This window comes from Lytechinus pictus, chromosome 7 (assembly GCF_037042905.1).
Source record: "Lytechinus pictus isolate F3 Inbred chromosome 7, Lp3.0, whole genome shotgun sequence".
Lineage (NCBI taxonomy): Eukaryota > Metazoa > Echinodermata > Echinoidea > Temnopleuroida > Toxopneustidae > Lytechinus > Lytechinus pictus.
This window is the reverse complement of record NC_087251.1, coordinates 47,842,241-47,866,235: the sequence shown is the minus strand read 5'-3', so window position 1 is coordinate 47,866,235 and position 23,995 is coordinate 47,842,241. Positions and strand designations below refer to the sequence as shown.

The 23,995-nt window shown below is 34.2% G+C and overlaps 1 protein-coding gene across 1 annotated transcript; it reads right to left on the bottom strand.

The window, feature by feature from the left end:
- Window positions 1-3,926: 3,926 nt before the first annotated feature.
- On the bottom strand, window positions 3,927-21,843 carry LOC129264293 (ras-related protein Rab-15-like). The gene is made up of 8 exons (XM_064102958.1): window positions 21,523-21,843; window positions 20,207-20,626; window positions 17,103-17,163; window positions 13,875-13,935; window positions 12,977-13,054; window positions 11,364-11,450; window positions 10,871-10,936; window positions 3,927-10,030 (listed from the first exon to the last, which is right to left on the bottom strand). Exons 2-8 carry the CDS (start codon window positions 20,328-20,330, stop codon window positions 9,881-9,883), a joined length of 627 nt encoding a protein of 208 aa, XP_063959028.1. The 5' UTR covers window positions 20,331-20,626; window positions 21,523-21,843; the 3' UTR covers window positions 3,927-9,880.
- Between the last annotated feature and the right edge of the window lie 2,152 nt (window positions 21,844-23,995).

Sequence of the window (23,995 nt, the reverse complement as noted above, 5' to 3'; positions counted from 1 at the left end):
CGGGGTATTTTGGGAGTTCATATGGCCGGGGGGGAGGGGGGGGGCCTCCCACGCCCCCCCCCCTTGAGATGTCGACCGCGCAATCGCGCCGAAAATTGGCATGCGGGTTGTCTTGGACATAATCTACAAAATTGTATAGTAAATTATATCATGCGAATTGCTATTAAGTGATTATGCTAATTAATGCGTAATTAGTATGCGAAATCATACTTTTTCCTCTAACTCCCTAAATAAAGCTCCAAATGTTATAATTTTTGGTATAGAAACTCTTTGTGGTGTTCTTGGCAAGTGTACATGAACAAAATTGCGATATCAAATCATTTTCTTATGTATTATATTGTTTTTTGCAATTATGTATTTCCTTGTTTTTTTTACCTTTTGTTTTTCATTGTTTTTTCAATGAAATTTGTTGGGGACTCCTCTGAGATCATAAAAAGCATGAAATAAATACATTTAGACCAGCAAAACTAAAAATAATCATACATTTATGATTTTTTGGTTGAAAACACAATTTGCATTGACTAAGTACACAAAATCACGTTTTTGAGCAATTTTTGGTCTGACATGCACTTACATAATGTTGCGTAATTTCGGAACCACGTAACCAGGTGACGCAAAATTGGTCTCAAAAGTGAAAGTAAAAAGTCAGCGAGCGGCATGGTAAAAAAAAAATCGCGCTGCAAAAATATTGCGCGGATCGTTGAGGGGGGCCTCCGAGGCCCCCCCCCCCCGGCCTAGATAGGTTTAAAGGACAAGTCCACCCCAACATAAAGTTGATTTGAATAAAAAGAGAAAAATCCAACAAGCATAACACTTAAATTTTCATCAAAATCGGATGTAAAATAAAAAAGTTATGACATAAAGTTTCACTTAACTTCACAAAACAGTTATATGCACATCCTGGCTGGCACGCAAATGAAGAGACTGACGTCATCCACTCACTATTTATTTTTTATTTTATTATATGAATTATTCTAATTTTCTCCCCATTGTCAAGTGATACGACGATTAATTCCTCCCTTAACATGTGGAATTAATATGGTTTAGTCAAGTTGGTCCGTATTGTCAAATCAATGAAAAATGAAATATTTTATAATTCAAACAATAAAAAACAAAAGAAATAGTGAGTGATGGACATCAACTGACTTGCCTAGTTGTGCATATCACTGTTTTGTGAAAAATAGCGAAACTTCGAAATATAACTTTCTTATTTTACATCCGATTTTGATGAAATTTTCAGCACTATGCTAGTTTGATTTTTTTCCTCCATTTATTCAAGTCAGCACTTTCGTGGGGTGGACTTGACCTTTAAGTGCATAACATTTACAAATTTTCTGTGGTTACGGTACCCATTTGAAGTCGATATATGATTGCATGGTAATAATTTCTGTAAAATTGTAACTTCTCTGTATAATATCAATTAGGATTCTACAATGGAGAGCAGCAGACTCGTGTGGAAGAACTTCACATGATGTGAATGCCCAAAGAATTTACATGCCAGTTTGATGGTCATTGAACATATTTGTAGTTAGAATTTATAAGACTTCAAATCGGCACAAAAAATGCCGTCCACGTACACTTGAGGCATGCAACCTCTCATAAGCATATATGTGAAGGGATGGTCAACGGTTGCCTTTAAAAATGGCAGCTTCCAAGCTGCATTTAATGAGATGCAAATCAAATTTGCACTCTAAATCCTGGGACCCATTGCATAAAAGTAAAAAATTTTGCACTCCAATAACTACTTCCCTCAAATCCATCATTTTGTTCGGCTGTATAGGTTTTAGCATCCTAACCAAAGTAGTTACCATTTGATGGTAAAGTTACTATGACATTTACTTTTCTGTAATGGCCCCATTATCCAATCATAACTATATAGTATATACCACACCATGATACAAAATGATTTTAAATGAAAACAACTTCTATATGATGTTACATTGTTACTAATGTACTGTCAGTACTGATCAAAAGTGAATTTGAATGAATGAATGAATGGCAATTGATTAGGTGGTGTGTGAAGACTTGAGGATTGGAAGGGGTTTGGAAGAACTTGTGGATCAGATGGTAAATTGTTGTGAGGAGGAATTTCTGAAAAGATTACTTGGCCCTCATTCTGAAATACTCTGCTTCTAGACTTAAAGGGATAGTCCGGGCTGAAAATATTATATCTTAATACATAGAGTAGAATTCACTGAGCAAAATTTCATCAAAATCGGATAACAAATAATAAAGTTATTGAAGTTTAAAGTTTAGCAATATTTTGTGAAAACAGTTGTCATGAATATTCATTAGGTGGGCTGATGATGTCACATCTCCACTTTCCGTTTTCTTATAATGTTATTAAATCATATTTTTTTCATTATTTCATACTTGTGTGAATAATGTCTCCCTTATAATGAAATAAGTTGCAGCGATGAATATCTAATGCACTAAATCATTTTTCAATCCAATTTTTCTAGTTCTTGGAGGAAAAAATTTGAATAAACCTAATTTTATATAATGAAATACAAAAGAACAAGTGGGGATGTGACATCATCAGCCCACCTAATGAATATTCATGACGACTGTTTTCACAAAATATTGCTAAACTTTAAAATTCAATAACTTTGTTAATAACATTTTTCTCAGTGAATTCTACTCTATTTATTAAGCTAAAAATACTTTCAGCCCGGACCATCCCTTTAACTTATAGTAAACTATGGAAAGCGAAGAGCAGAATAAGTATAAAAGTAGAAGTTCACTTTTACTTGACATTGGATGCTCACTTTAGTCATAACTCTGGGAATGATGAATAAAATGGTTCTCCTCACTATTAAATCATGGAAAAAGAACACAGTAAATATCAGAAATTAAAAAAACAGTAAAACGTTTTTGGCTTTCCATAAGTTAACATAAGACTATGACCCAGTTTAAACTGGACTTGAGAATATTGGCCTAAAAGTTGAATATTAGATGGATGTTCAGAGGAGAAGGGGAGAACAGAGAAGACATGAACTAAGTAACAGGGTTCCCAGCCCATCAGGGAAATCGGGATAAATTATTTTACTTTTTTCCAGTCAGGGAATTTGATTTTCAAAAATACCTTAAATCAGGGAAAAATGCCTCAAATGAGGGAAAAATCAGGGAATTTTGATCAGCCCAAAAGTCAAGAGCATTTAGTCTGTCAGACTGTTATATTTTGTTGCATATGAAAACAAAATCCACCGAATGACTGGTTATGGTGGTACTAATTAGTTTTACATTGTTTTTGTACTGAAAATACATGTAATTCACTGCAACAAATCAGAAAACATGCAAAATTTGGAATGGGTTTTAATAATTATCAGGGAATTTTAAAACTTCATCTGGAAAAAATCAGGGAATTTTGTTTTCTTGAAAAGCTGAGAACCCTAAAGTAAATGGTGAAGACAAGCGAGAGGGTAAGAGCAGAAAGGGGGGCAGACCCAACCCCTTTGAAATATATATGAAAACCAATGTCATTAAGGCTCAGAACTGGCCAAGATAGATGTTCACTATTTTGTTGTTCAGGAGTAGTTGGAATGATCAAGTACTTTCATCAGAGGTATTGGAAAGCCAACTGCAGTGTATACTCATATTAGATGCTGTTTTGTTTACTTGGTATTTTTTCAGGTTTATGTGCTAAGAGGTTGTGCCCCAACCCACTTTATATATTAGTACACACACACACACACACAAAAGAAAATTGTCTGTCATAACTTTGACATAAGAATTTGATTGCTACACTTGGAGAAATGTCAGAAATGACAATCTTTTCAAATGAAAAATATGCATCAACAACTGAATAAGCACCCATTTTGCTTTAGTGCAACTGTTATGACAGTCATGTAAGCAAGAAGGTATGCACACACATAGTTGAAAAAATTAATGGACACATGTATACAGAAACACGACTAGATAGTTAATTGTTTTTTTTTAATATATCTTTATTATACTATATACTTCTGACAGGAACTTCAGGAAGACAATTTATTTGGCATTTTGGGAATGATATTTTCATACTAATTTGGTAAAACTTTCACAAATTGTAAGAGAAATAATTATTGATATGTTTAATTCATTGGATCATTTGTACAATGTATAAATTCATTAAAACTGTTGTCATGACTTACCCTCACAAAGAATGCCAACAACTCAAAGTAGTACTATATTTGTTTCAAGACATGTATCCATTGATGGGGCAATTCCATACAGTATGCACGTCAGATTATGAAAATACTTACCGGTACATGATTTTCTTATTTAGCTACCTTAAAGTGGGATCTCCCTGAAATGATACATTTTAATTTGCTAGTTCATACAAAGTGTTGTTAATGCTCTTACATTACGACTGCAGTGGTTCATAAAGAGAGTAACGGTATAACAGAAAAAGTTGGGAATCATACATACAAAAAGGCATCACTATATGGAATTGTCCATGGTGCAAAATATCTTGACCACAAAGTATTCAATAATACAAAACAGAATAAGATTAATATTTGGTTAAGTTTTGGGTGCAAATTGAATTTCCTTGGTTTATCTCATAGTTTCGCATTTTCATTATAAGTACTGAACACAAACATTAATGCTGAAAATCTAATAAAAGTTTTTGTCAGTATAAAGACAGATATCCTACGCCATTACCCCTCTCTAAATAGTCTGCACGAACAGATCCTGATGGAATATTTGACCAACACGTGGGTCTTCACACAAGACTAACATATAAAACTTAGTTTCAATTTAACCCTTGGCGAGAGGGACCTTCTGTACACAAGTCATTGTAAGCTTTGCACTCAAACCACTTTACTCAAGTGAAGGGTTTGCACAGCAGACTACTTGCTTGCTTCTTGCTCTATATATGACAACTTTTTCATATTCAATATCTATCAATATATACCTGTGGTGGAACATTTCTAGCCAAAGAGGTATGAGAAGGTCCACACGATTCTAGGTTTATCTTTTTGATATACAAATTCATGTATAGTTGTTACAAAATTGCACAAAACCCCAACATTTAAATGATGCATTGTAAATGAGCAAACCCCTGTAGAAAATCATTCTGACTTAAAGAAAAGTGTTATCAGCCTTGCAGATGTAAATTTAAATGGGACATGTGAAATCTTCATGAATTACAGCAACATTTAAAATAAATGGGGCAAAATAAAGGAGATAGATCTAGATCCCTCATAAAAAATAAAAACTTTCACACAATACAATTTCATGCTCAATTGAATTGAACAATTGATCACTGCATGAATTGAATTACATGTTTAAAATAGTGGTGTATTTTTGCTAAAAATTTGTGAAGTTTCAACACCATGAAAATATCCCATATTTACAGTATGAAATGTTGCAACTTGTGCAAGTTTGATCATATGCAAGGCTGATTGTATGAAGAAATATATTCCAAATGCTAATACCAATAAAAGTTCCTAAACTAAAGCTCATATACTTGTGCTGCAACCTATGAACACTAATTCACACCTCTCTGTAGTGCAATTACTAATTAGATCCAAGGATGAGATACCTAAAACCGCACAGTACTTTTCAAATGAAAATGTTCAAGATTCATATTTTACATTGAAAAATTGAGCCCTCAAAAAGTATTCATAATTTTGTCCTTTATAAAGGCATTAATGATTCACATTATCTCCTTTAAAATCAAGTAGTTTGAAAAATTAAGTACAGCTATCTACTCTTAATCAAAATAATCGAACATTATATGACACCTAGATAGATCCTTGTCATTTGATTGGTTGGTCGATATCGATCATTCAGCCCATTTTACAATGACATCAACAACCATGCAATTTTAGATCCATTCATCGTGCAATTTTGGATCCATATGATTTTGTCCATTGCACGCACACACCCAGACTGCAGGCACCACTCGTGTTTGCAGCGCGCATGTTGTATGTACGCGATAATCAACAGACCGAGCTTGCACTGCATGAGCATGATAATTTGCTTCAAAATTCACAAATGTCATATGAAAAAGAATCTATTTTTAGGTGTCATATAAACCAAATAATGAATGTTCTTTTCATTCGTGCAATGGACAGAATACTTAATTCGGTGAAAGATGAAATGAATGATCCATTCAACGAGGCTACGCCTCGTTGAATGGATCAATTCATCTTTCTCCTCATGAAGTATTCTGTCCATTGCACTCATAAACATTCATTATTTGTATAATATATTTTCAACAACAAAAAACGGAACATAGGCTAAAGCAAATGCAACATATATTCTTCTTTATGCTAACATTTGATTCTTCAAGGTGAAAGACAGCAGCATAATCAAAATGGATCAGAACTTATATACACACCTTGGGCCTGTTTCATAAAACTTGTTATACTAGCAAATTTGCAATAACAGTTAAAAGCTACTGAAATTGTTCATTTTGATTGGATGATAGAATATGTCAAAGGAATTTGTTGTAACAAGTCTTTATGAAACAGTACCTTGGGAGAAAGCATACACTGGGGATCATTTCATGAAGAGATTTGTTGAATGTTTTATCTTAACAGCCAACCAAAATCAAGAAAAATATTGTCAGATCTGACAACTAGTCAGACAACAAAATTTGATGAAAGGCTTCCAGAAACATTTCAATAACTACTATCTTCATAAATGCACATATTTATATTGATCAGCAGTTAGGTGAATTAATCAGACCTCCTCCTGAGAGCAACATATACCAAGCTGACTTTTCACTGTGAAAGGCTTTGTGGGTAAAATTTAGATTAAATCGAGGGTAAAAGTGATGTAGCTAATCCGTACCAAGGTGCAGCTTTCTGACTTGCACTGTGAAAGGCTATCACGTATCAAGGAAACTGAAGATAAAACCCTATGTAAGCTATCAAATAAGCTCAGACTAATTGTACTGTCATTCCTGAAGTAAGCACGAATCAGTAAAGATGTGATCACATCTATTGTTAATCTTCCAGGTGTATCGTATGTAATCTACTGGGCGGCCTGGGCCCAACTATGTCTCATCTAAACTAAAACCATTGCTGGAAAAGATGTACTGTATTTAAAACCATAATAAAGCTACGAGCAATGATAAATTCAACAAGACTATTATCTACTAATAGTCAAGTACATCATACCTTAAAAAATGCATGATTATAGAGTATGGACACAAGAAAACTGTAAGATTTACATTGAAGACAATAATGCTGCTGGCATTCTTGTTTGACATGCCAACTATAATGTGGAATGCATATCAAGGTATGAAGCATTAATCATCTTATCTTCTCAATTTATACCACAAAAGCAACAAAACTCTGTTAATGTAACAATAGAAAAATACTTAATTTAGGCACCTTACTATATGGTTAGGCAAGTTACAAAGGGTTCCACAAGCCTACAGCATCTTTTTATCACTGATCACCATAGGGAATGGAGGAAAGCTACTGTGAAAGACACATAGAGGCTTCATAGCAGTATTCCTCTCTGGGATCCCAAAAGGTGTCATAGACTTCTGTTATTTGTGCCAAGAGCAGTCATATTAGAGTACGAAACATTCAATCGAGAGATTCTGTACACATACAAAAGTATTCCTAGTAAGGATGATATAATGAGGTACTATTATACCAAGGAGTTGATAATACTATGCAGTTCCAATTGGCAATGTAATTCTAATATATAAATTCATAGACGTTTTGATCCTTTTTGTTTCTTGTCTCCCTTTTATAATCCATCTAATGCTAAGCAAGTTTGTCTGTTCAATCACCAGAGCCCATTTATTTTTGCGGGTACCATAATAACAGAGTTACCAGTATCAGAAAATCAAGCAAATTTTGTAAAATAAAACTGGGCAATTCCATAGGTTGGTGGACATGAGCTCAATGTGTCTTTGTACATATAGCCCATCTGAACCGTAACGTGAGTAACCACTTTATCTGCACCCCTAGTAAAAACCATGTGTTCTGTATTTTTGGAATTATATACAAATTTGTCTCCCTAATATACTTCTTTGAAATTGATATAATCAACTTTCATAAAAGCCTTGTATGAGGACACTTTTCACTTATGTCCACTTTTCATTTTATGCATGTCCAAATCATGTAACATGAGTAACCGACACATTTCAAAGATTTGCCAGGAGCATAATGAAATTTCCCAAGTTTTGTTTTTATACAAAGGATAGTCAGACTGCGTACTATGTTGTGATAAAGAGATGTTTAGTTCCTATCAATAATAATGGAGTTACAGCTCCAAGTATGAGTCAAGGTGTCTCCAAATGTAACGTGGGTAACCGTGGAATAGCCCAACTGGTATTATGATAATAACAAGTAATAACATTTTATTTACACTGGGTAGCCACTTCATTAATAAAACTGCTCTATACCAGCGAGCCCTGCAAAACAAACATAACATGTTGTTATCATATTTCTATCTAAATCTTGAGTGCCTGGCTAGAAGGCAGAATATTCCATATTGAAAAGTCTTTGGTACGAGTCAGCCGGGCATCACACCCTCGACCTGTTCATGAAGCAGGCACTCTACCAGTGAACCACCATGCCCAGTATGATACCAATAAGGACTATCATTGCCTAATAATAATAATATTCCGCATTTATATAGCGCTTAATACATCGGAACGACGTCTCTAAGCGCTTTACAGACATATTATTACCCCGGTCATCGGATCCTTGCATGCCCGCATACAATGTATGCACCTTCTCCACTCCCTGGGGAGCATTCCAACAAGAGTTCCAAGACTCAATTGCTAGGCATACTACATATAGGCTTTCACATCCTACCGGGTACCCATTTAACACCTGGGTGGAGAGTGGCAAAGTGTGGATTAACGCCTTGCCAAAGGACGCTAGGCCATGGTGGGATTCGAACACACGACCCTCTGATTACAAGGCGAGAGTCAGAACCGCTACACCACGACGCTTCCATGCATTTTTTAATTAAGTCACATCACTATCCTATGTCATCCACCTCAGCCTCCACTTATTTAAAAATGTACGCGAAGATTGTGTATTTACATCTAAAGAATATAAATTATCTTGTCAAAATTATAAACAAGTATAAACTCGATATAGAAAGGGTGTCGGTCAGACTGATGAGAGGGGAAAACAATGAAGTCCAGATCAGGACCCCTATGCAATTCATCCCTTTCAAGAACTGACAAAGTCGACTTTAAAATATTCTTCATTGAATATTCATGAGCATTCTAAATAAATGCCATTGATTGGTCAGTTGGTGCTCATGAGACAAAATATATTTTCTGGGGTAAAACTATTTGGAGCTCAGTTGGACTGGCAATATATCTATATTTTCCTCATGGCAAACAGAAAAAAAAATAGTACTTGCCAGTCCAACATCAGATGAATGAGGTCCACTATACTTTCTCAAAGCCTGGTTTATTTGTATACTCTATCAAGATCTAAGTCATAGTAACATCTACATCAGACAACATGCTTGTTCCCTCAAGCTTCACTGAAAACCAGCATGCTCTTTAATAAAAGCCTAGTTTAGATTTTATAGAGTGTAAAACATGAAAGAAATACAATGGAATGAAATTATTAGAAGATGGAGCAATACTCATATCAAGTCAACTACCACACCTATATCATACATGTAATTAGGCAGTTAAGCATAGCTCATACAAAGTATGTTGAACCACTTAAAAAAAAACACTACCTCAATAGAAGTCATCTCTAATGCTCTTACGGTTCAAATAAAAGTGGTTGTACAAAACTATAGTGTGCTATAAAGGCACCATAGGCCTTATTGCACATCTGTGACTTGAAAAAATATGGAGAAGTTACATCCATGATACTTCAATACATCATCTTATGTTACCATAGCATTTTTTTTCAGGCAGTTAAATAAACAATATATAAAGAGAGACTTGACATCAACTGCAGCATCCACCCGTCTTGACATCATCAACTTCACCATCAATGGTACTATCCTCTCTGGCACCGTATAACTTGATACTCTGTAGCTGATCATCAATGTCCTTCTTATTCTTCTCCATCACAATCTTGACTAGACTTTCAAAAGCCTAATGGGAAAGAAAATTATAATATTAGATTTGTTAATACTCATTTTTTCTGTATACAAAAATAAGTGGTTTCTGTAATTTAGGTAATATAAATCAATGTGAAACAGACAAAATATGCCATGAACCCTCTTTGATTTGGGCTCTTTTGGACCCTTGATGAGGTCTCTGCCGGAGGTTAAATCAACACAATATTTGTACAGACAGACATTAAAGGCATGTTCAGACATGGCTCGCCAGAAAAAAATGTGTGTACATAGAATAATGAAATATATATGAAGCATTCAAATCCACAGACAAGCGACTTTTCGTTTTTGCAAGGAGACAAACAACCTGCTGCGGACCGATCCTTTTCTTTTAAAAAGATAGCACAGAGGCCCATTGCAGAAAGAGTTGCAATCAATCGCAACTCTAAAATTCATGCGCAACTTGATTTTAAACCAATCAACAGCGCGCATTTGGGACTTGCGATTGATTTTTTTTACTTGCGTTTAAACGCAACTCTTTCTGCAACGGACCCCAGATTAGACAAGCACAAATCAATATTGTCCAGAGTTGCACAGACATAGTAATAACATCATCTGATATAATTTGTGAATCACAAAACTAAAATGAAATCATTATGGTGTCTTGAGTTCGTACAATTTTGGCCTACCTTTTTTGTGTAGTTACATCCACTTTTGATGATTTTTCAATGAATTTTATGCTTCAAATTCAAATAAACTTATTTTTGGAGTGAACTTGACCGCTTAAATCATTTGGTGTGAATTTACTAATGTGATTATTATATACATTGTATCCCGCTTAATATTAAAATATAAATAAGTATTTAATTGAACATACCTCATTCAGATTATCTCCACTGAATGCACTAGCCTCTATAAACTGTAGGTTATTCTCCCTTGCAAACTGCGAAAAAAAAAAAGATCAAATGAATTTAACCATCAAATAAATCGTATCATAGAAACAGATATTTAATTTCAATCATCAAAGCAGATAAAAGTGATAAACTTCCGTTGTTAAAATTTGTTTCCATTATTTCATTGTTTTCATGCAAATATTGTATATATAAACTACCTCAAAATGACAGATTTTAATTTCTTCATGACTACTTAGTATTCATTCTCTCAGTTTATCCATTGTGAATACAAAGCTTCACCTGAAATAAAATTTTGTTCCAAAGGCAAGTCTTTCTCTTTTCAATGATAAAAACGTAGTTAAAAGATTCTTGACTCCCTAAATATTTTTTTCCAGATATGAAACTTAAAAGAACTTGCTAGATAACTACTTTGATTAGAGAAACCTTGGTAATGAATAGCCTTTTCTCCTTCCTCACCATTTCGCCCTCTTGCCTTGATATAATCCGGAGAGCCGATGCATCTGATTTATTAGCAACCAGGAATTTAGCAACATCACCAGCACCCTATAAAAAAATATGTAAATATATAATGATAATAATCGCATCATTAGAATCTACACAAGGAAACTACTGCACATGTACTGGATAGAAGTGCCATCCCTCAATCTCAAAATGTCCCTTTTCTCTATAAAATATGAAATTGGCTTGTGATGTTCAGTAGTCTTATTGTGACCTTATTCCTCATTGGAGCGAGGGCACTATACTATTATTAGTGTATATACGACTTATAAACGTTATATGATCCAATCTGATTCTGAAGAACAGAATCAGAGTTCTTGCAGTCACATACCAGCATATATGTTTGGCAAAGTATTGCATTCCATGCAGCATAATATTAATACCAGGATATAAAATTCATCACTATATGAAAGTAATTACACAAAAAGGCCATCAGGAACTATCAGACAATCCTTAAATAACTTTTTCAATGTATGTTTTTTTCCAAATATCTTGGAAAGCTTTGAAATAAGATATAGTGCACTCTGTACATTTAAACAAAGTACTGAAGTTATATGCAGTACTTGGAAGCTTTAAACATTTGCGGTTTTCACTTACCAACAACAACAAAACTTCATACACATGTATAATTGTAAATATTGTGATTCTTCATGGGTTTTTTTCAATTATAAAAAAAAAGTGAGTTCATAGCCTTGTAGTAATACTAATAAGAAGGCTCAACATAATGTAAAGTATGCACCTTTAAGAGTTGTACTCGATCATACAATTCTATAACCCTCCTTCCTACCATGGACCTACTACAACCAAAGGCAAGACTTGCTGAACCACAAAGACAGTATTATCCTATAAAAATAATTATAAACTCCACTAAAACTAGACACATCTAAAAAACTGCAGCAATACATCAATATTATACAATCAATATATTGTTTGTGAATTATAGTTATTCTGCAATGTACATAAAAAAAGAACATTTATTGTGATTAGATTTGCATCTCTAGTATTGGTTTGTGTCGTTTCACTGGATATATGGTGGCAGCGGTGGGATACTAACTTGGGTTTATATTCACTTGGTCTACAAGCAGTTGGTTTGGTCTACTATCATTTTGGTCCAATTACCATCTGGTCTACACTGCATTTGGTCTAATACCCAATTAGTCTAATTCTCATTTAGTCTAATTTCCACTTGGCCTACTTACTATTTTGCATTTTGTCAAATGAAAATTGGTTCATAGGCCTACACAGTTCATCTCATCATATAGACTAAATCGTGTAAGACCAAAAAGATAATAAACAAATTGGTATAGCCTCACTGGGAATTAAACAAAATGGTAAATGTTCTATGTTAATTTGACCAAATGGTTTGAAGACAAACTCGTAATAGATGAAGTAGGATTATACCATCAGGGATGAGACCAAATGGAAAGTAGATAAAGTGGTTGTAGACCAATCAATAATTTCCCTATGCGCCCAGTCAATAAATGATTTTATTGATTTTTGATAGAATAATAAAAGAACATCTGACAGGAGATGGACCCAGTCATGGGCATCCGCTACTGTTACATTCTTACCGCATCTATCATGTTCAGCCATTTGCTGAGATTCCTGAATGAGGTTTCACTTGTGATGTCATAGACAAGCATGATACCCTGTGTCAAAACACACAAAAAATACATGTTTTCCTTTATTCTGGTAAAACTGGTATCAATCTGTATTTTGAGAAACTGATTAAAATCAAACAACATTTAGGGCAATAAAAGATATTTTTGAAAATCATTCAAGTTATTAAATTGAATTTTGGTATAAACTGATCACATTTTCACAATCATGTGTATTTTCAACTAGATTTCGTGTATCCACAATATTGAAAAATGGTATGTAAAAGAAAAAGAACTGTAAACATATATATATCTACAATCAAAATGGTAATCTAATATGGTTTCATTTTTTCTTTAATTATGATTCAAAATATGAGAAAAATATACCCTGCCATGCATGTAATAACTCAAGCTAATGGGCAAGAGGTGACTCCAAAAATATATTCATTGTGGGTGAATAATACTATATTAGAGGCACCAAGGGCCATCTTCCAGAAACTAGATCAAAGGCAAATGTATGTCTTTGTCAAGGTTGGTTCGATTTGTGTTGGGCTCCTTATCACCTGGACCCTGTTGCATAAAAGTTACTATTATGGAACTTTGCCATCCAATGGTAACTACCATGGACTCCTGATTTTGATTGGCTGTAGATCAGCGTTAGTTAACATAGTGGTAACCATTGGATGGCAAAGTTAGTTAAGTTATCATTATGGTAACTTTGCCATCCAATGGTAACTTTCATGGACTCCTTGATTTTGACTGGCTGATGAGCACTGTAACAACTGTAGTTACCATTGTATGGAAAAGTTACCGTAATAGTAACTTGCATGCAACAGGCCTAGCTGGGATCTATTTTCTATGTAAACATTACCTGTGCCCTCCTGAAATACTGCTTTGTAATTGTGTCATATCTCTCCTGCCCAGCTGTGTCCCTGTATGGAAATATCAATTGAGAGTGAAAATTTTTTCTGAAACAATTTATTTGAATGCTATACAAGACAACAAATTGTAGTAAGAAGGGAATACATTGTAGTTTTGGATACATAAGAGCCAGTACATACTGATGATTGATAAGTGAGAAATAGTTGGGAGCTGTGTGAATAGTGAACAAGTCTTTTGGCCTTGGGTAATAGAACTGTATCTTGTAACTTCTGAAGGTTTTCATGGTGAAAAAGAAGTGTATAGTGGGTTTCATGGTACACCATGTAGCTTTCATGGGCAATTGAAAGGACCACCAAAACTAGATGTCTCGACAAGTGTGTTCTTGTTGTCTTCAGAACTATTTTTTTCATGGACTACCAGCCATACAATTTACTTTACTCCTTACCTTTTATTATTGTATCTTAACTTTGACCTCATCAGCTCATGTTATATGTATTTGTATGTACTTTGTATTTGTTATTTTATATACGGAAATAAAACAAACAAACAATCAACCACATGTAGTTTAACAAAATGTAAAATATATGTAGGATGGTGGTTGGTAATGCCCTTCTGTTTAAAAATATTGCTTAAAGAGTATCAAAGAGAACAGAAATTCAACATAACATGCAATGTGTGTAAATATACTAAAGCAGTGTTTACATTGTTCAGAATTTTTTTTATTAAGAGAAAATTCCTTGTATTATACAAGGGTTTGCAGGAAAACAAAAGGATATGGATTTCAGATTTTTACCTTGGTAAAATCTTGGTATTTATTTGGTCTCATAAATTGCCAAATATGACTTTACAACATTACCGTACCATAGTTTCATACTTTGCTCATATGAGCAAAATATGAAACTATGGTAATGCTGTGTACTCATACATACATGTATTGGGCGATTTATGAGACCAAATAAGAGATTTCGCCAAGGTAAAAATCTCAACTTATATATAAGGATTCTATAACTCAAAAGGTGCTTCTCTCAAGAACACCATTCATGACAAGGGTGATTATATACCAGGTACCTAATACATTTTTCACGAAGTATTTATCATGACAAAATTAAAAAGAAAATACTAAAAAATGCAGGTCACACTGAGCAGATAGGAAGTGTGTTCACTACGACAAAAAATCTTAATAGTGGATCAAATGACTTTTACCTGTCTATTATAAACATTGCTTATCACGCTATATAAATTTGTATTAAGATATTCCTGAATGGTTGATTGCAATAAATATTGTTTATTCATGGCTGTGTACCATGACTTCACCCATTGTTATCAAAGCAAATATTACAAATATTACTAAATCAAAGATGTTTTGACATGTGGCGATGTTTTCTTTGAAAAATGAATCATAATAATTAATCGTCCTCATTTGGAAGTAAGAAAAAATATAAATTAAAACAAAACATTGTGGCTTTTATGGATTGTTTAAATTGAAAACTAGATGATTAATACCCCCACCCTTTTATGAAGACCTCATTTGAAAAATGAGATCTGCTTATAGTAAAAATGCAGTACCAGGCAGAATGAATAAATGTCTTACACAACTTCACTTCAAGTGCAATGTGTGAGCCAAATACTCATGAGCATTGGGTCTTCTGAATCGGTTTCTTAAAGGAGATGTTCACCCTGAAGAAAAGTTTGTTGTAAAAAGTAAAAACAGCAGAAAACTTTATAAAAAACTATTGGTGAAGGTTTGAGGAAAATCCATTAAAGATTAAGAAAGTTATTAGAATTTAAGGTTTTGGATTTGTGACGTCATAAATGAGCAGCTGCCCCATATGTTATGTAACATAAAATGGAGGAATTTCATTTTTTATTGGTTTCTGATGACTTATTTTTGTTTTCTCTTCATGATCGTGTGTGAAATGATTTGAATATGGATATAAAAAAGGTACAGTAAAAATCATTTTCAATTTTTTGAGAAAATGACATTACATTGATTTTTTACCATTTGCTATGTAGGAATCCTGCTCACATATGACATCACAAATCATATAATCAAAATTCTAATAACTTTTTTATACTTTGATGGATTTTTCTCAAACCTTCGGCAATATTCTTTATTATTTGTTCTGTTTTTACAGTAAACCTTATGTCAGGGTGAACTTCCCCTTTAAACTTGTTTAAGGAAAACCAATTCAAGAAAGTGTAGGGAGAACAGGGTCGAGTTCAACCTGCAGTATTTGAAATGCACTGACTGCCAACCCAAATATACAATGATTCCTATAGAGGTTTCCATAGGAAATAAAACATCTAAGCTTTGCTTGTCTTGTAAATGACAAGCTAAAAGCATAACAATTCATCAGTTAAACCCTTTGAAATTTGTAACACTTTATTTTGAATCACCAGACTTTCTATAGTTTAAGGACAAAAAAGAAATTGCACAGCAAGGTCATGGAAAATACAGTACTAGTGTACAATATTATATTTCCTCACTGTATTGTATGATATAAAATAAAAATAGGCAAAATTGGTAATATCATAAGACAACAAATTATAGTGTCTTTTCTATGGTACAAATGACAAAACCATGGACTATGCAGATTTTTGCACATAATTATGTATGTATCACATACACTATGACTAAGAAAATCCAATGAAATGTGCACAGTGCGCCTAAATTGGTAAAGGGCGCTAAAATGGAAGTGCTATAAAATACAATAAATCTGCATAATCAATGGTTTTGTACCATGGTACAAAACCTCTCTGAGAACACAGGCCTATTTAGAAGTTTACATGTACACTATTGATAAAAATATTGAACAATGGCAGATAATCTGGAAAAATGCAAGGCAGAAAAACAAAGGGACAAAATAAAATAAGGCTTAAGCCTTTAATCTTCTTTTTCCCTATTGTGTAGAATGTTTCATGCCCCAAGGCTAAACAACATGATTATTGCATTCATGCTGCGTAAACCAACATTCTATGCAATATAGCCTACATGTATTCAGTAAAGTACAATTCACAGCTTTGCTTTGCATAAATATACAGCTCCCAGTCAGTCATTTGTTAATATTGAACTTGTGTTGTGTGAACCCATGCAGAACAATCAATGCGAACAATCACAGTCCCTGACCTCCACAATCGAAGGCATGCATGGAATTCTGGGATAATGCAAATATTTAGTCTAGATACCATTACTCATCAAATACACAGATCTACTCACCATATCTGAATGCGAATCTTTTTATCATCCACCACAAGGGTTTTCATTTTAAAGTCGATACCTGTTATGCAGAAATAAGAAACAGTTATTTAAAGTAAAAAGCTGATAGAGAATAAATGTTGTAAGAAGAAAACTGGTGACTTCTCAAAAAGTCTATATAGAATTATGAATGTCATTAATCTAAGAAAAACAATATGTTAAAAATGTATACATTGTTAGTCTTTTAAATGCAACATAAACCTATACTTTGGATCTACAGAACACAATGGATTATGAAAGTTTTTATAAAAACAAATCCTGATCATAGATCATTTTATTATTTTTAGCATGAATTTTAGTATAAATTGGAGACATACCTGTACTGTAATATCTTGATCTCATTAAACGAAAGACATTTTCATTGACAGAAATATGACTTCGAACCAATACAGATTATTTTTTAACCATTAGTTCAACTCAAATAATAATATTGTTTCAAGAGAACCTTAATATTCCAATACAGAGTGGCAAAATTATTTTGGGAAAATGCACGAAACAGTTTAATGAAGGTTCAATTTGTGACTTGGCGTTGTAAATTTAGTTAATGTATAATATTTTATTTGTCTGCTTATTTTTATGTTTTTCTTTCTTCTTGCTTTTGTTTTTTTATATACTTCATTCTCTTTGAATTGGGTGGAAAACTAATTAAACTATTCATTATAACATACACTTTACACCAAAATTTGATCATAACAACCCTCAAATCACATAGACATAGTAACAGCAATGCTATGAAGTGATCAAGAGCTAAATAAATACAGCACTTCTTTGCTCTTTCCGTCAGGTATTTACTTATCATTGACTCCTCTTTACAATTCAGTTGGAATGTAAAAGCCTTTGATATGTTGAGCTCACCATTATTTAGTAGTATCCTTTGAAGGTTTTTATTCAGCAAGCATGAGTGAGTCCTTTTAGATGGTCAGTGGTACTTTCTTTTCATTGTCAAAACAGGATTGTTAAAACTGATACTACTTCTACTGTTTCATTTAAGTATAATACTACTACCATCAGCAGGGAATAATTATGCTTTACAAATTTGAATAGCATTTTTGGTCATAAGAGAAAAGCTCTCAACTACATGTAGGTAATGTACAGTCCTATGTAAAAACATGCTATACAAAATACTTTATGCGTGGCAGTCTTTCGAAAATGTGGAGCAAATTGCGATGCGATACCAGGAAAATTATTCCCTGCATCAGTAATCATAGTACACATTGGCGGCGGAAGCCAAAAAATTAAGGGGGGTCCACCTGAAATTTTGGGATGGACACAGGTAAACAAGTGGAATGCCTCTGGCGGTCTCACCTGCATCATGCGATTCGATATAGCAGCAGTGCTGACTTTGAAAACTACTATAACTCGCACAAGATGTTCAGTGATACTTGGTCACTCTTATGTCCACGTTTTATGAACTAGACCAATACACTTACAGAGATATGATGGTAATTCAACAATTACCCCCAACATGGCCAAAGTTCATTGACCTTACATGACCTTTGACCTTGAACACGTGACCTAAAACTCGCACAGGATGTTCAGTGATACTTGATTACTCTTATGTCCAAGCTTCATGAGTCAGATCCATAAACTTTCAAAGTTATGATGGTAATTCAACAGATACCCCCATTATGGCCAAAGTTCATTGAACTTTGACCTTGGTCATGAGACCTGAAATGTGCACAGGATGTTCAGTGATACTTGATTACTCTTATGTTCCTAATCAATATAATACAAGAAAAGCGATGCTGTCACCATTCCTGTTAGTAATAAGTCAAAACTTGTATATTTATTTTCTTTATTTTTTTTATTTCTTTCATTTTTCTGAATTTTCCCATAAATACTTAATTTCTTAAATCGCATAAACTGTATACAAGAAGCCAAAGACACACACACATCTATTCATTTTCCAAATAACATTTTATAATTTCATACTAAATTAATTTCCATTATAAGTAGCATTATTTGTTGTGACTTTTTCTTTCTTAGCATCATATATTGATGGATGAGGCCCCTGAAATTGTAATTTTTTTCTGCCATTAAGGCACAATTAAAAAACCCAATCTCTGGGTTAAAAGCTAACTTAAACAGTCATTTGTGAACAAATATCAAAATAGCTGTAGTCTACCAGAAGTATCCAAACGACCAAGGAATGTGAATAATTATAAGCAAATAAGAAGTGGATTGTTCTTTAACAGCATCTAGTCTTCTAATCTCAGGTAGCTCAGTTGTTAGTTGCCAGAATTAACTATTTGCAATCTTCATTAAGAGAGACCAGTTTAGTATAAGACTTAAATTCATATTTTCATCCTATTGCAAGTATCAAAATGATATTTTAATCAGCAAATTTAAGAAACTGAATAAGCTAAATAATCAAATGGTAAAGGCATTTCAATGAGATTTCAAATTATTCTGCTGAAAGGCTAGATGATGTACGTACAGTATTCTGGAGTTCTGATCCACAATCAGATGAAAGAAAAACTTTATTTGATAGTGAGAATAACTATACCATACAATATTCTATAAAAAGTGCATGTTGATCATGTAAGTTTTTCCTATTACACTTTATTGTACATGTACATACTCTGCATGGAATTTGTATTTTACATAGGTTTTAGGGCTATTGGTCTACTCTGATCATCAGTGTTCCCTGAATAGCACATCAAACCTTGATCAATGATTCATCTGACACAGATTGTGATTTTTTAAACAGATGAAATGCAATTAATTGTTATTGAATTATCACATAATTAATAATGGAAAAAATAAACTCCTGTATGTACATACTTTACAATGTATGCTTAGCTGTACAAATCAATGTGTTGTAGTACATGATTTAAATTCAGGAAGTAAACCCTGTTTGATACATTCAGTATGTTGTTTAATCAATTTTGCAATCCTAACGCAGCATGGCACCATCCTTCATTAGGCCTTTCATTTCATTATAAGATTTAAGTCAAGACCTACATGTATGACTGTAACTCTCTCTCTCACCAAGATGTCTGACTCACAAATTGAATAGAAAGATAATAAGATGAAAAAGAAAAACAAACAAGAGTCTTACTTACCTATCGTGGCAATGTGTGTGTGGCTAAAGGCTTCCTCTGTAAATTTACACAACATACACGTTTTGCCAACACCAGAGTCTCCCAGCATTAGAAGTCTTATCAGAACATCGTATTGTTTCGCCATTTTGACAAAAAAATGTCCTCGTTCAGTACTTTTTCATTTCATAGCATGATATCAAAGCATAACAGAGGTAGTGCAGATATATGATCCATGGGAAATTGCACTTGTATCAGTTGTACAAGGGAGTCTTTTGAAGGATTTTTTGTCTCAACCTCGAAGCATATGAAGAAGGAGAAAGGTGTATTGTTCAGAGCCAGACTAGATTGTCTGTGCAAACATCTCAAGTCTTCTCAGTACATAGCAGTACAAACATCCTTGCTTGAAAACCAAGCAAGAACGACTCTTACAAGTAACAGCACCTGTACAGATTGGGGGAGAAAAGGTAGAAATTAAATGAGTGTGGACTTGTTGCATACAGGTTACAACTGTACTACCAACAACTGGAGGATATGATAACAATAAAACAATTAAAATCAAGGATAGGTTGTCTAAGTATGCAACTATGTAATTAATAATAAATGAAAGTCGCAGTTTGAACAATTAGCTCTAGCTCGATTATTGAAGAATGCAAATTTGGGGCACTAGCTCTAGTCTAGCTGTCACTGGTAGTCTGGTGAAAAATAATGTACTACTGTATAAGATCGTCAAGTAAACTGTGATTGCCACATTAATAAACTTTATATTAGCCCTATAACAATTAATGCAAAATTGTCACCATGATCATGGCATTAATTGTCATAGTATCATCATCATCATCATTATTATTATCATTATTTAACAGGTTTGAAGTATTACTAACTATGATCACAGTTTTCACAGTTAATATTTTATAATAAATGATACAGCTTAATTTTTAAAGCTTTATTGTGAGACATGTTTAGTAACATTCCTTTGAGTATTTCCACCAATTTGGCTTAGAACGGGCAACAATTACGAATTTCCTGTTTTAAATTGAAGTAGGAATTCAATGTGGCATCCGAAAGCGCAAGCACAGGGAGCCGCCCACTAACCCAACACATCGTTCACACCGTGCGGAGACCGAGGGCCACCTGTGAGGCAGCGCCCGTTGGTGTCTTGGTAAATGGCGGCTAATCTGCTGGTGGCGTTTCAATATGTGTTATTGTGTAGTGGTAGCAAGGACTGCAAAGCGATTATCGTTCCAAAAAGGCAAAAAACAAAGCCGACAAAATATTTGAATATCCTCAGAAACATTGCCGAACTACACAGAAAATAGTATTTAAACAAGCCTACATACCTCTCAACTGCTTCAAATTCAAGATTCACGCCGGGATTCACGCTCTGTTCTAGTACGGCAGCTCCATATATCTTCCTAGCTCGGGATTTTTAATCGACGAATCGTCCATCACCAGCGCCCAGACTGCCAGCGCCACCGCGTAATGCATGAATGCTTCTTTTTCTTACCTATCGGCAAGATCAAACACGGTTGGATAGGAAGATGCTATTTTAGAAGCCGAAGCTGTCATGATTATATAAGATTTATCTAACAAGAAAGGGGAGGGGAGCATGCCAGAGCGGAAAGGAAGTGTTCGATTAATTCAATGACATGTTAAGTTATGATGTTTGGGGTTGGATATTATTTTCTTTTGGTAAACCTTGTTTTTCCTTCACAGCAGGCTCCTTCCAGAACTGAGGGATCGGTTCCGATGACCGCGCCCCATCTCTCTTCAACGCTGTGTCAAACTAAACCAAATTGTCCGGCAAATTGTATCATTTTTGAAAAAAAAGGTAGGGCCTACATAGTTAGTAAACGACCTGTAACCAATTCATTAATGATATATGAATTTTTCATTACACTTAAACTGAGGATGGCAGATAATTGAAATAAATATTTAACCGGTTTCTCGTTTAATTTTTTTTAAGTCTCGCTTATAATTCTAATCGAAATATGACATCATTTGAGAAAAGGTAGATTTCACTCTTTTTTCATTCAGGTGTTTTTAACCGCCTATTAAGGCGTTCTGTAGTAAAAATTAGCTCAGAGTAACAAATAAAGTTCATTTTCGAAAAAGTATATGTTGTAGAAAGTTTATAATTTCTTAGAGGCCTACGATATCGCAGCTAGCCGGATCCCGTTAAACTTTTACCATGAAAAGAGTGCACACCCTACCCTCGCCAGTGCACTCTCTGACAAGGGCGGAAATTTATGAAGGTAGGGGGACCAGACGCTGGAAAATTTGACAAGCAAAAAGAAAAAAAAAAGATTATCACCCCAAATGTAACGTAATTTCGACCGAAATGCATGTTTTATTTCGATTTTGAATGATGTATTTCTTTCCATCAGAAAAGACAAAAAATAGTATAGGGCGGACATTTGATACGTGTCCCCTACTATTTTTAGTACGCCTAACGTGCCCCCCCCCCCCTGGGATTTCCACCCATGCATGGTCTCTCACGGTGAATTAATATTCAGAATAGATAGTGGCTCATAGAATAAAATGGGTTTGGCCCAGGCCCGGGGATTTGGCAAAAAGTTTACCTTTGAATTCGCTGCTCTCTAAGCAGTTAATTAGCTATTCAAGCCCATTATGCCGGGTGACAGATGCGGGGGAGCTAGTAGTGCCCCCTGCAACTAACAAGTTGGGGGACAAATACCAATTTCCTTCTTTCTCCTCCCCCCCCCCAGAAAAGAAGAAGAAGAAGAAAACATACAGTATTTATTCATTATTTATTTAAAAAGGACAGAAAAAATACAACCACAAAAGTACAGTTTGCATTTGCACCAATAATGCTATTATTTTATTATGGTCAACCAGTTAATTGCTTGCAGTTTTCATCATCTCTTCCCTTCATAGAACCGCCCCCTCTCTATTTTCACATTCCATCAATCACTCTGAATTTCAAGTATCGTATTCCCGATTCATTGTATCTCCCCCCCCCCCCCTCCCGCTTATTCACTTATCTTACTTTCCTCCCTCGCAATCTCTTCTCTGTGCTACATCCTCTATTCCTTTCTCATGTTTCATTTCTGGAAAGGGTGATTTTCTCCTGAATATTATCCAAGAATTATCCCGTTTTAAATTCGATGCCAGGGTCCCTTTGCAAAAATGTTATGATTACTTTGCCATCCAATGGCAACTGCCATGGTAACGCTGATCAACAGCCAATCAAAAAACAAGGAGTCCATATACAAGCTACCATTGGATGGCAAAGTTACCATATTGGAAACTTTTATTCAATGGGGCCTAGGTCTTGAAACTTATACCGTATAGCTTAATACGAGCGCAGGTGTGGTAAAGGACAAGTCCACCCCAAGAAATAGCCGATTTGAATAAAAAGAGAAAAATAAAATAAGCATAACACTGAAATTCTCATGAAAATCGGATGTAAAGTAAGCAAGTTATAATATTTTAAAAATTTTCAAAACAGTATGCACATCTTGTTCGGTATGCAAACGAGGGGACTGATGACATCACCCACACACTCACTATTTATTTTGCATTTTATTATATGAAATATGAAATATTTTTATTTTCTCGTCATTGTCATGTGAAACAAAGTTTTATTCCTCCCTGAACACGTGGAATTCCATTATGTTAACATTTTGTGGTTCAAGCAAGGGAGTCCTAATTGAAATATTGTATAATTCAAACTATAAAAACTGAAAGAAATAGTGAGTTAGTGACATCATCGACTCTCTCATTTGCATATCCCTGAGTTGAGCATAGAACTGTTTAGTGAAAAATAAGCGAAACTTTAAAATGTCATAA

What these genes read in the sequence shown, in the direction of transcription:
- LOC129264293 (XM_064102958.1), bottom strand. Translation starts at nt 20,330, where the DNA reads ATGGCGAAACAATACGATGTTCTGATAAGACTTCTAATGCTGGGAGAC. An exon ending in CACACACATTGCCACGATAG is followed by an intron (nt 17,164 to 20,206) that starts GTAAGTAAGACT and finishes TCTGCATAACAG; the next exon opens with GTATCGACTTTAAAATGAAA. An exon ending in AGTATTTCAGGAGGGCACAG is followed by an intron (nt 13,055 to 13,874) that starts GTAATGTTTACA and finishes GTTTTGACACAG; the next exon opens with GGTATCATGCTTGTCTATGA.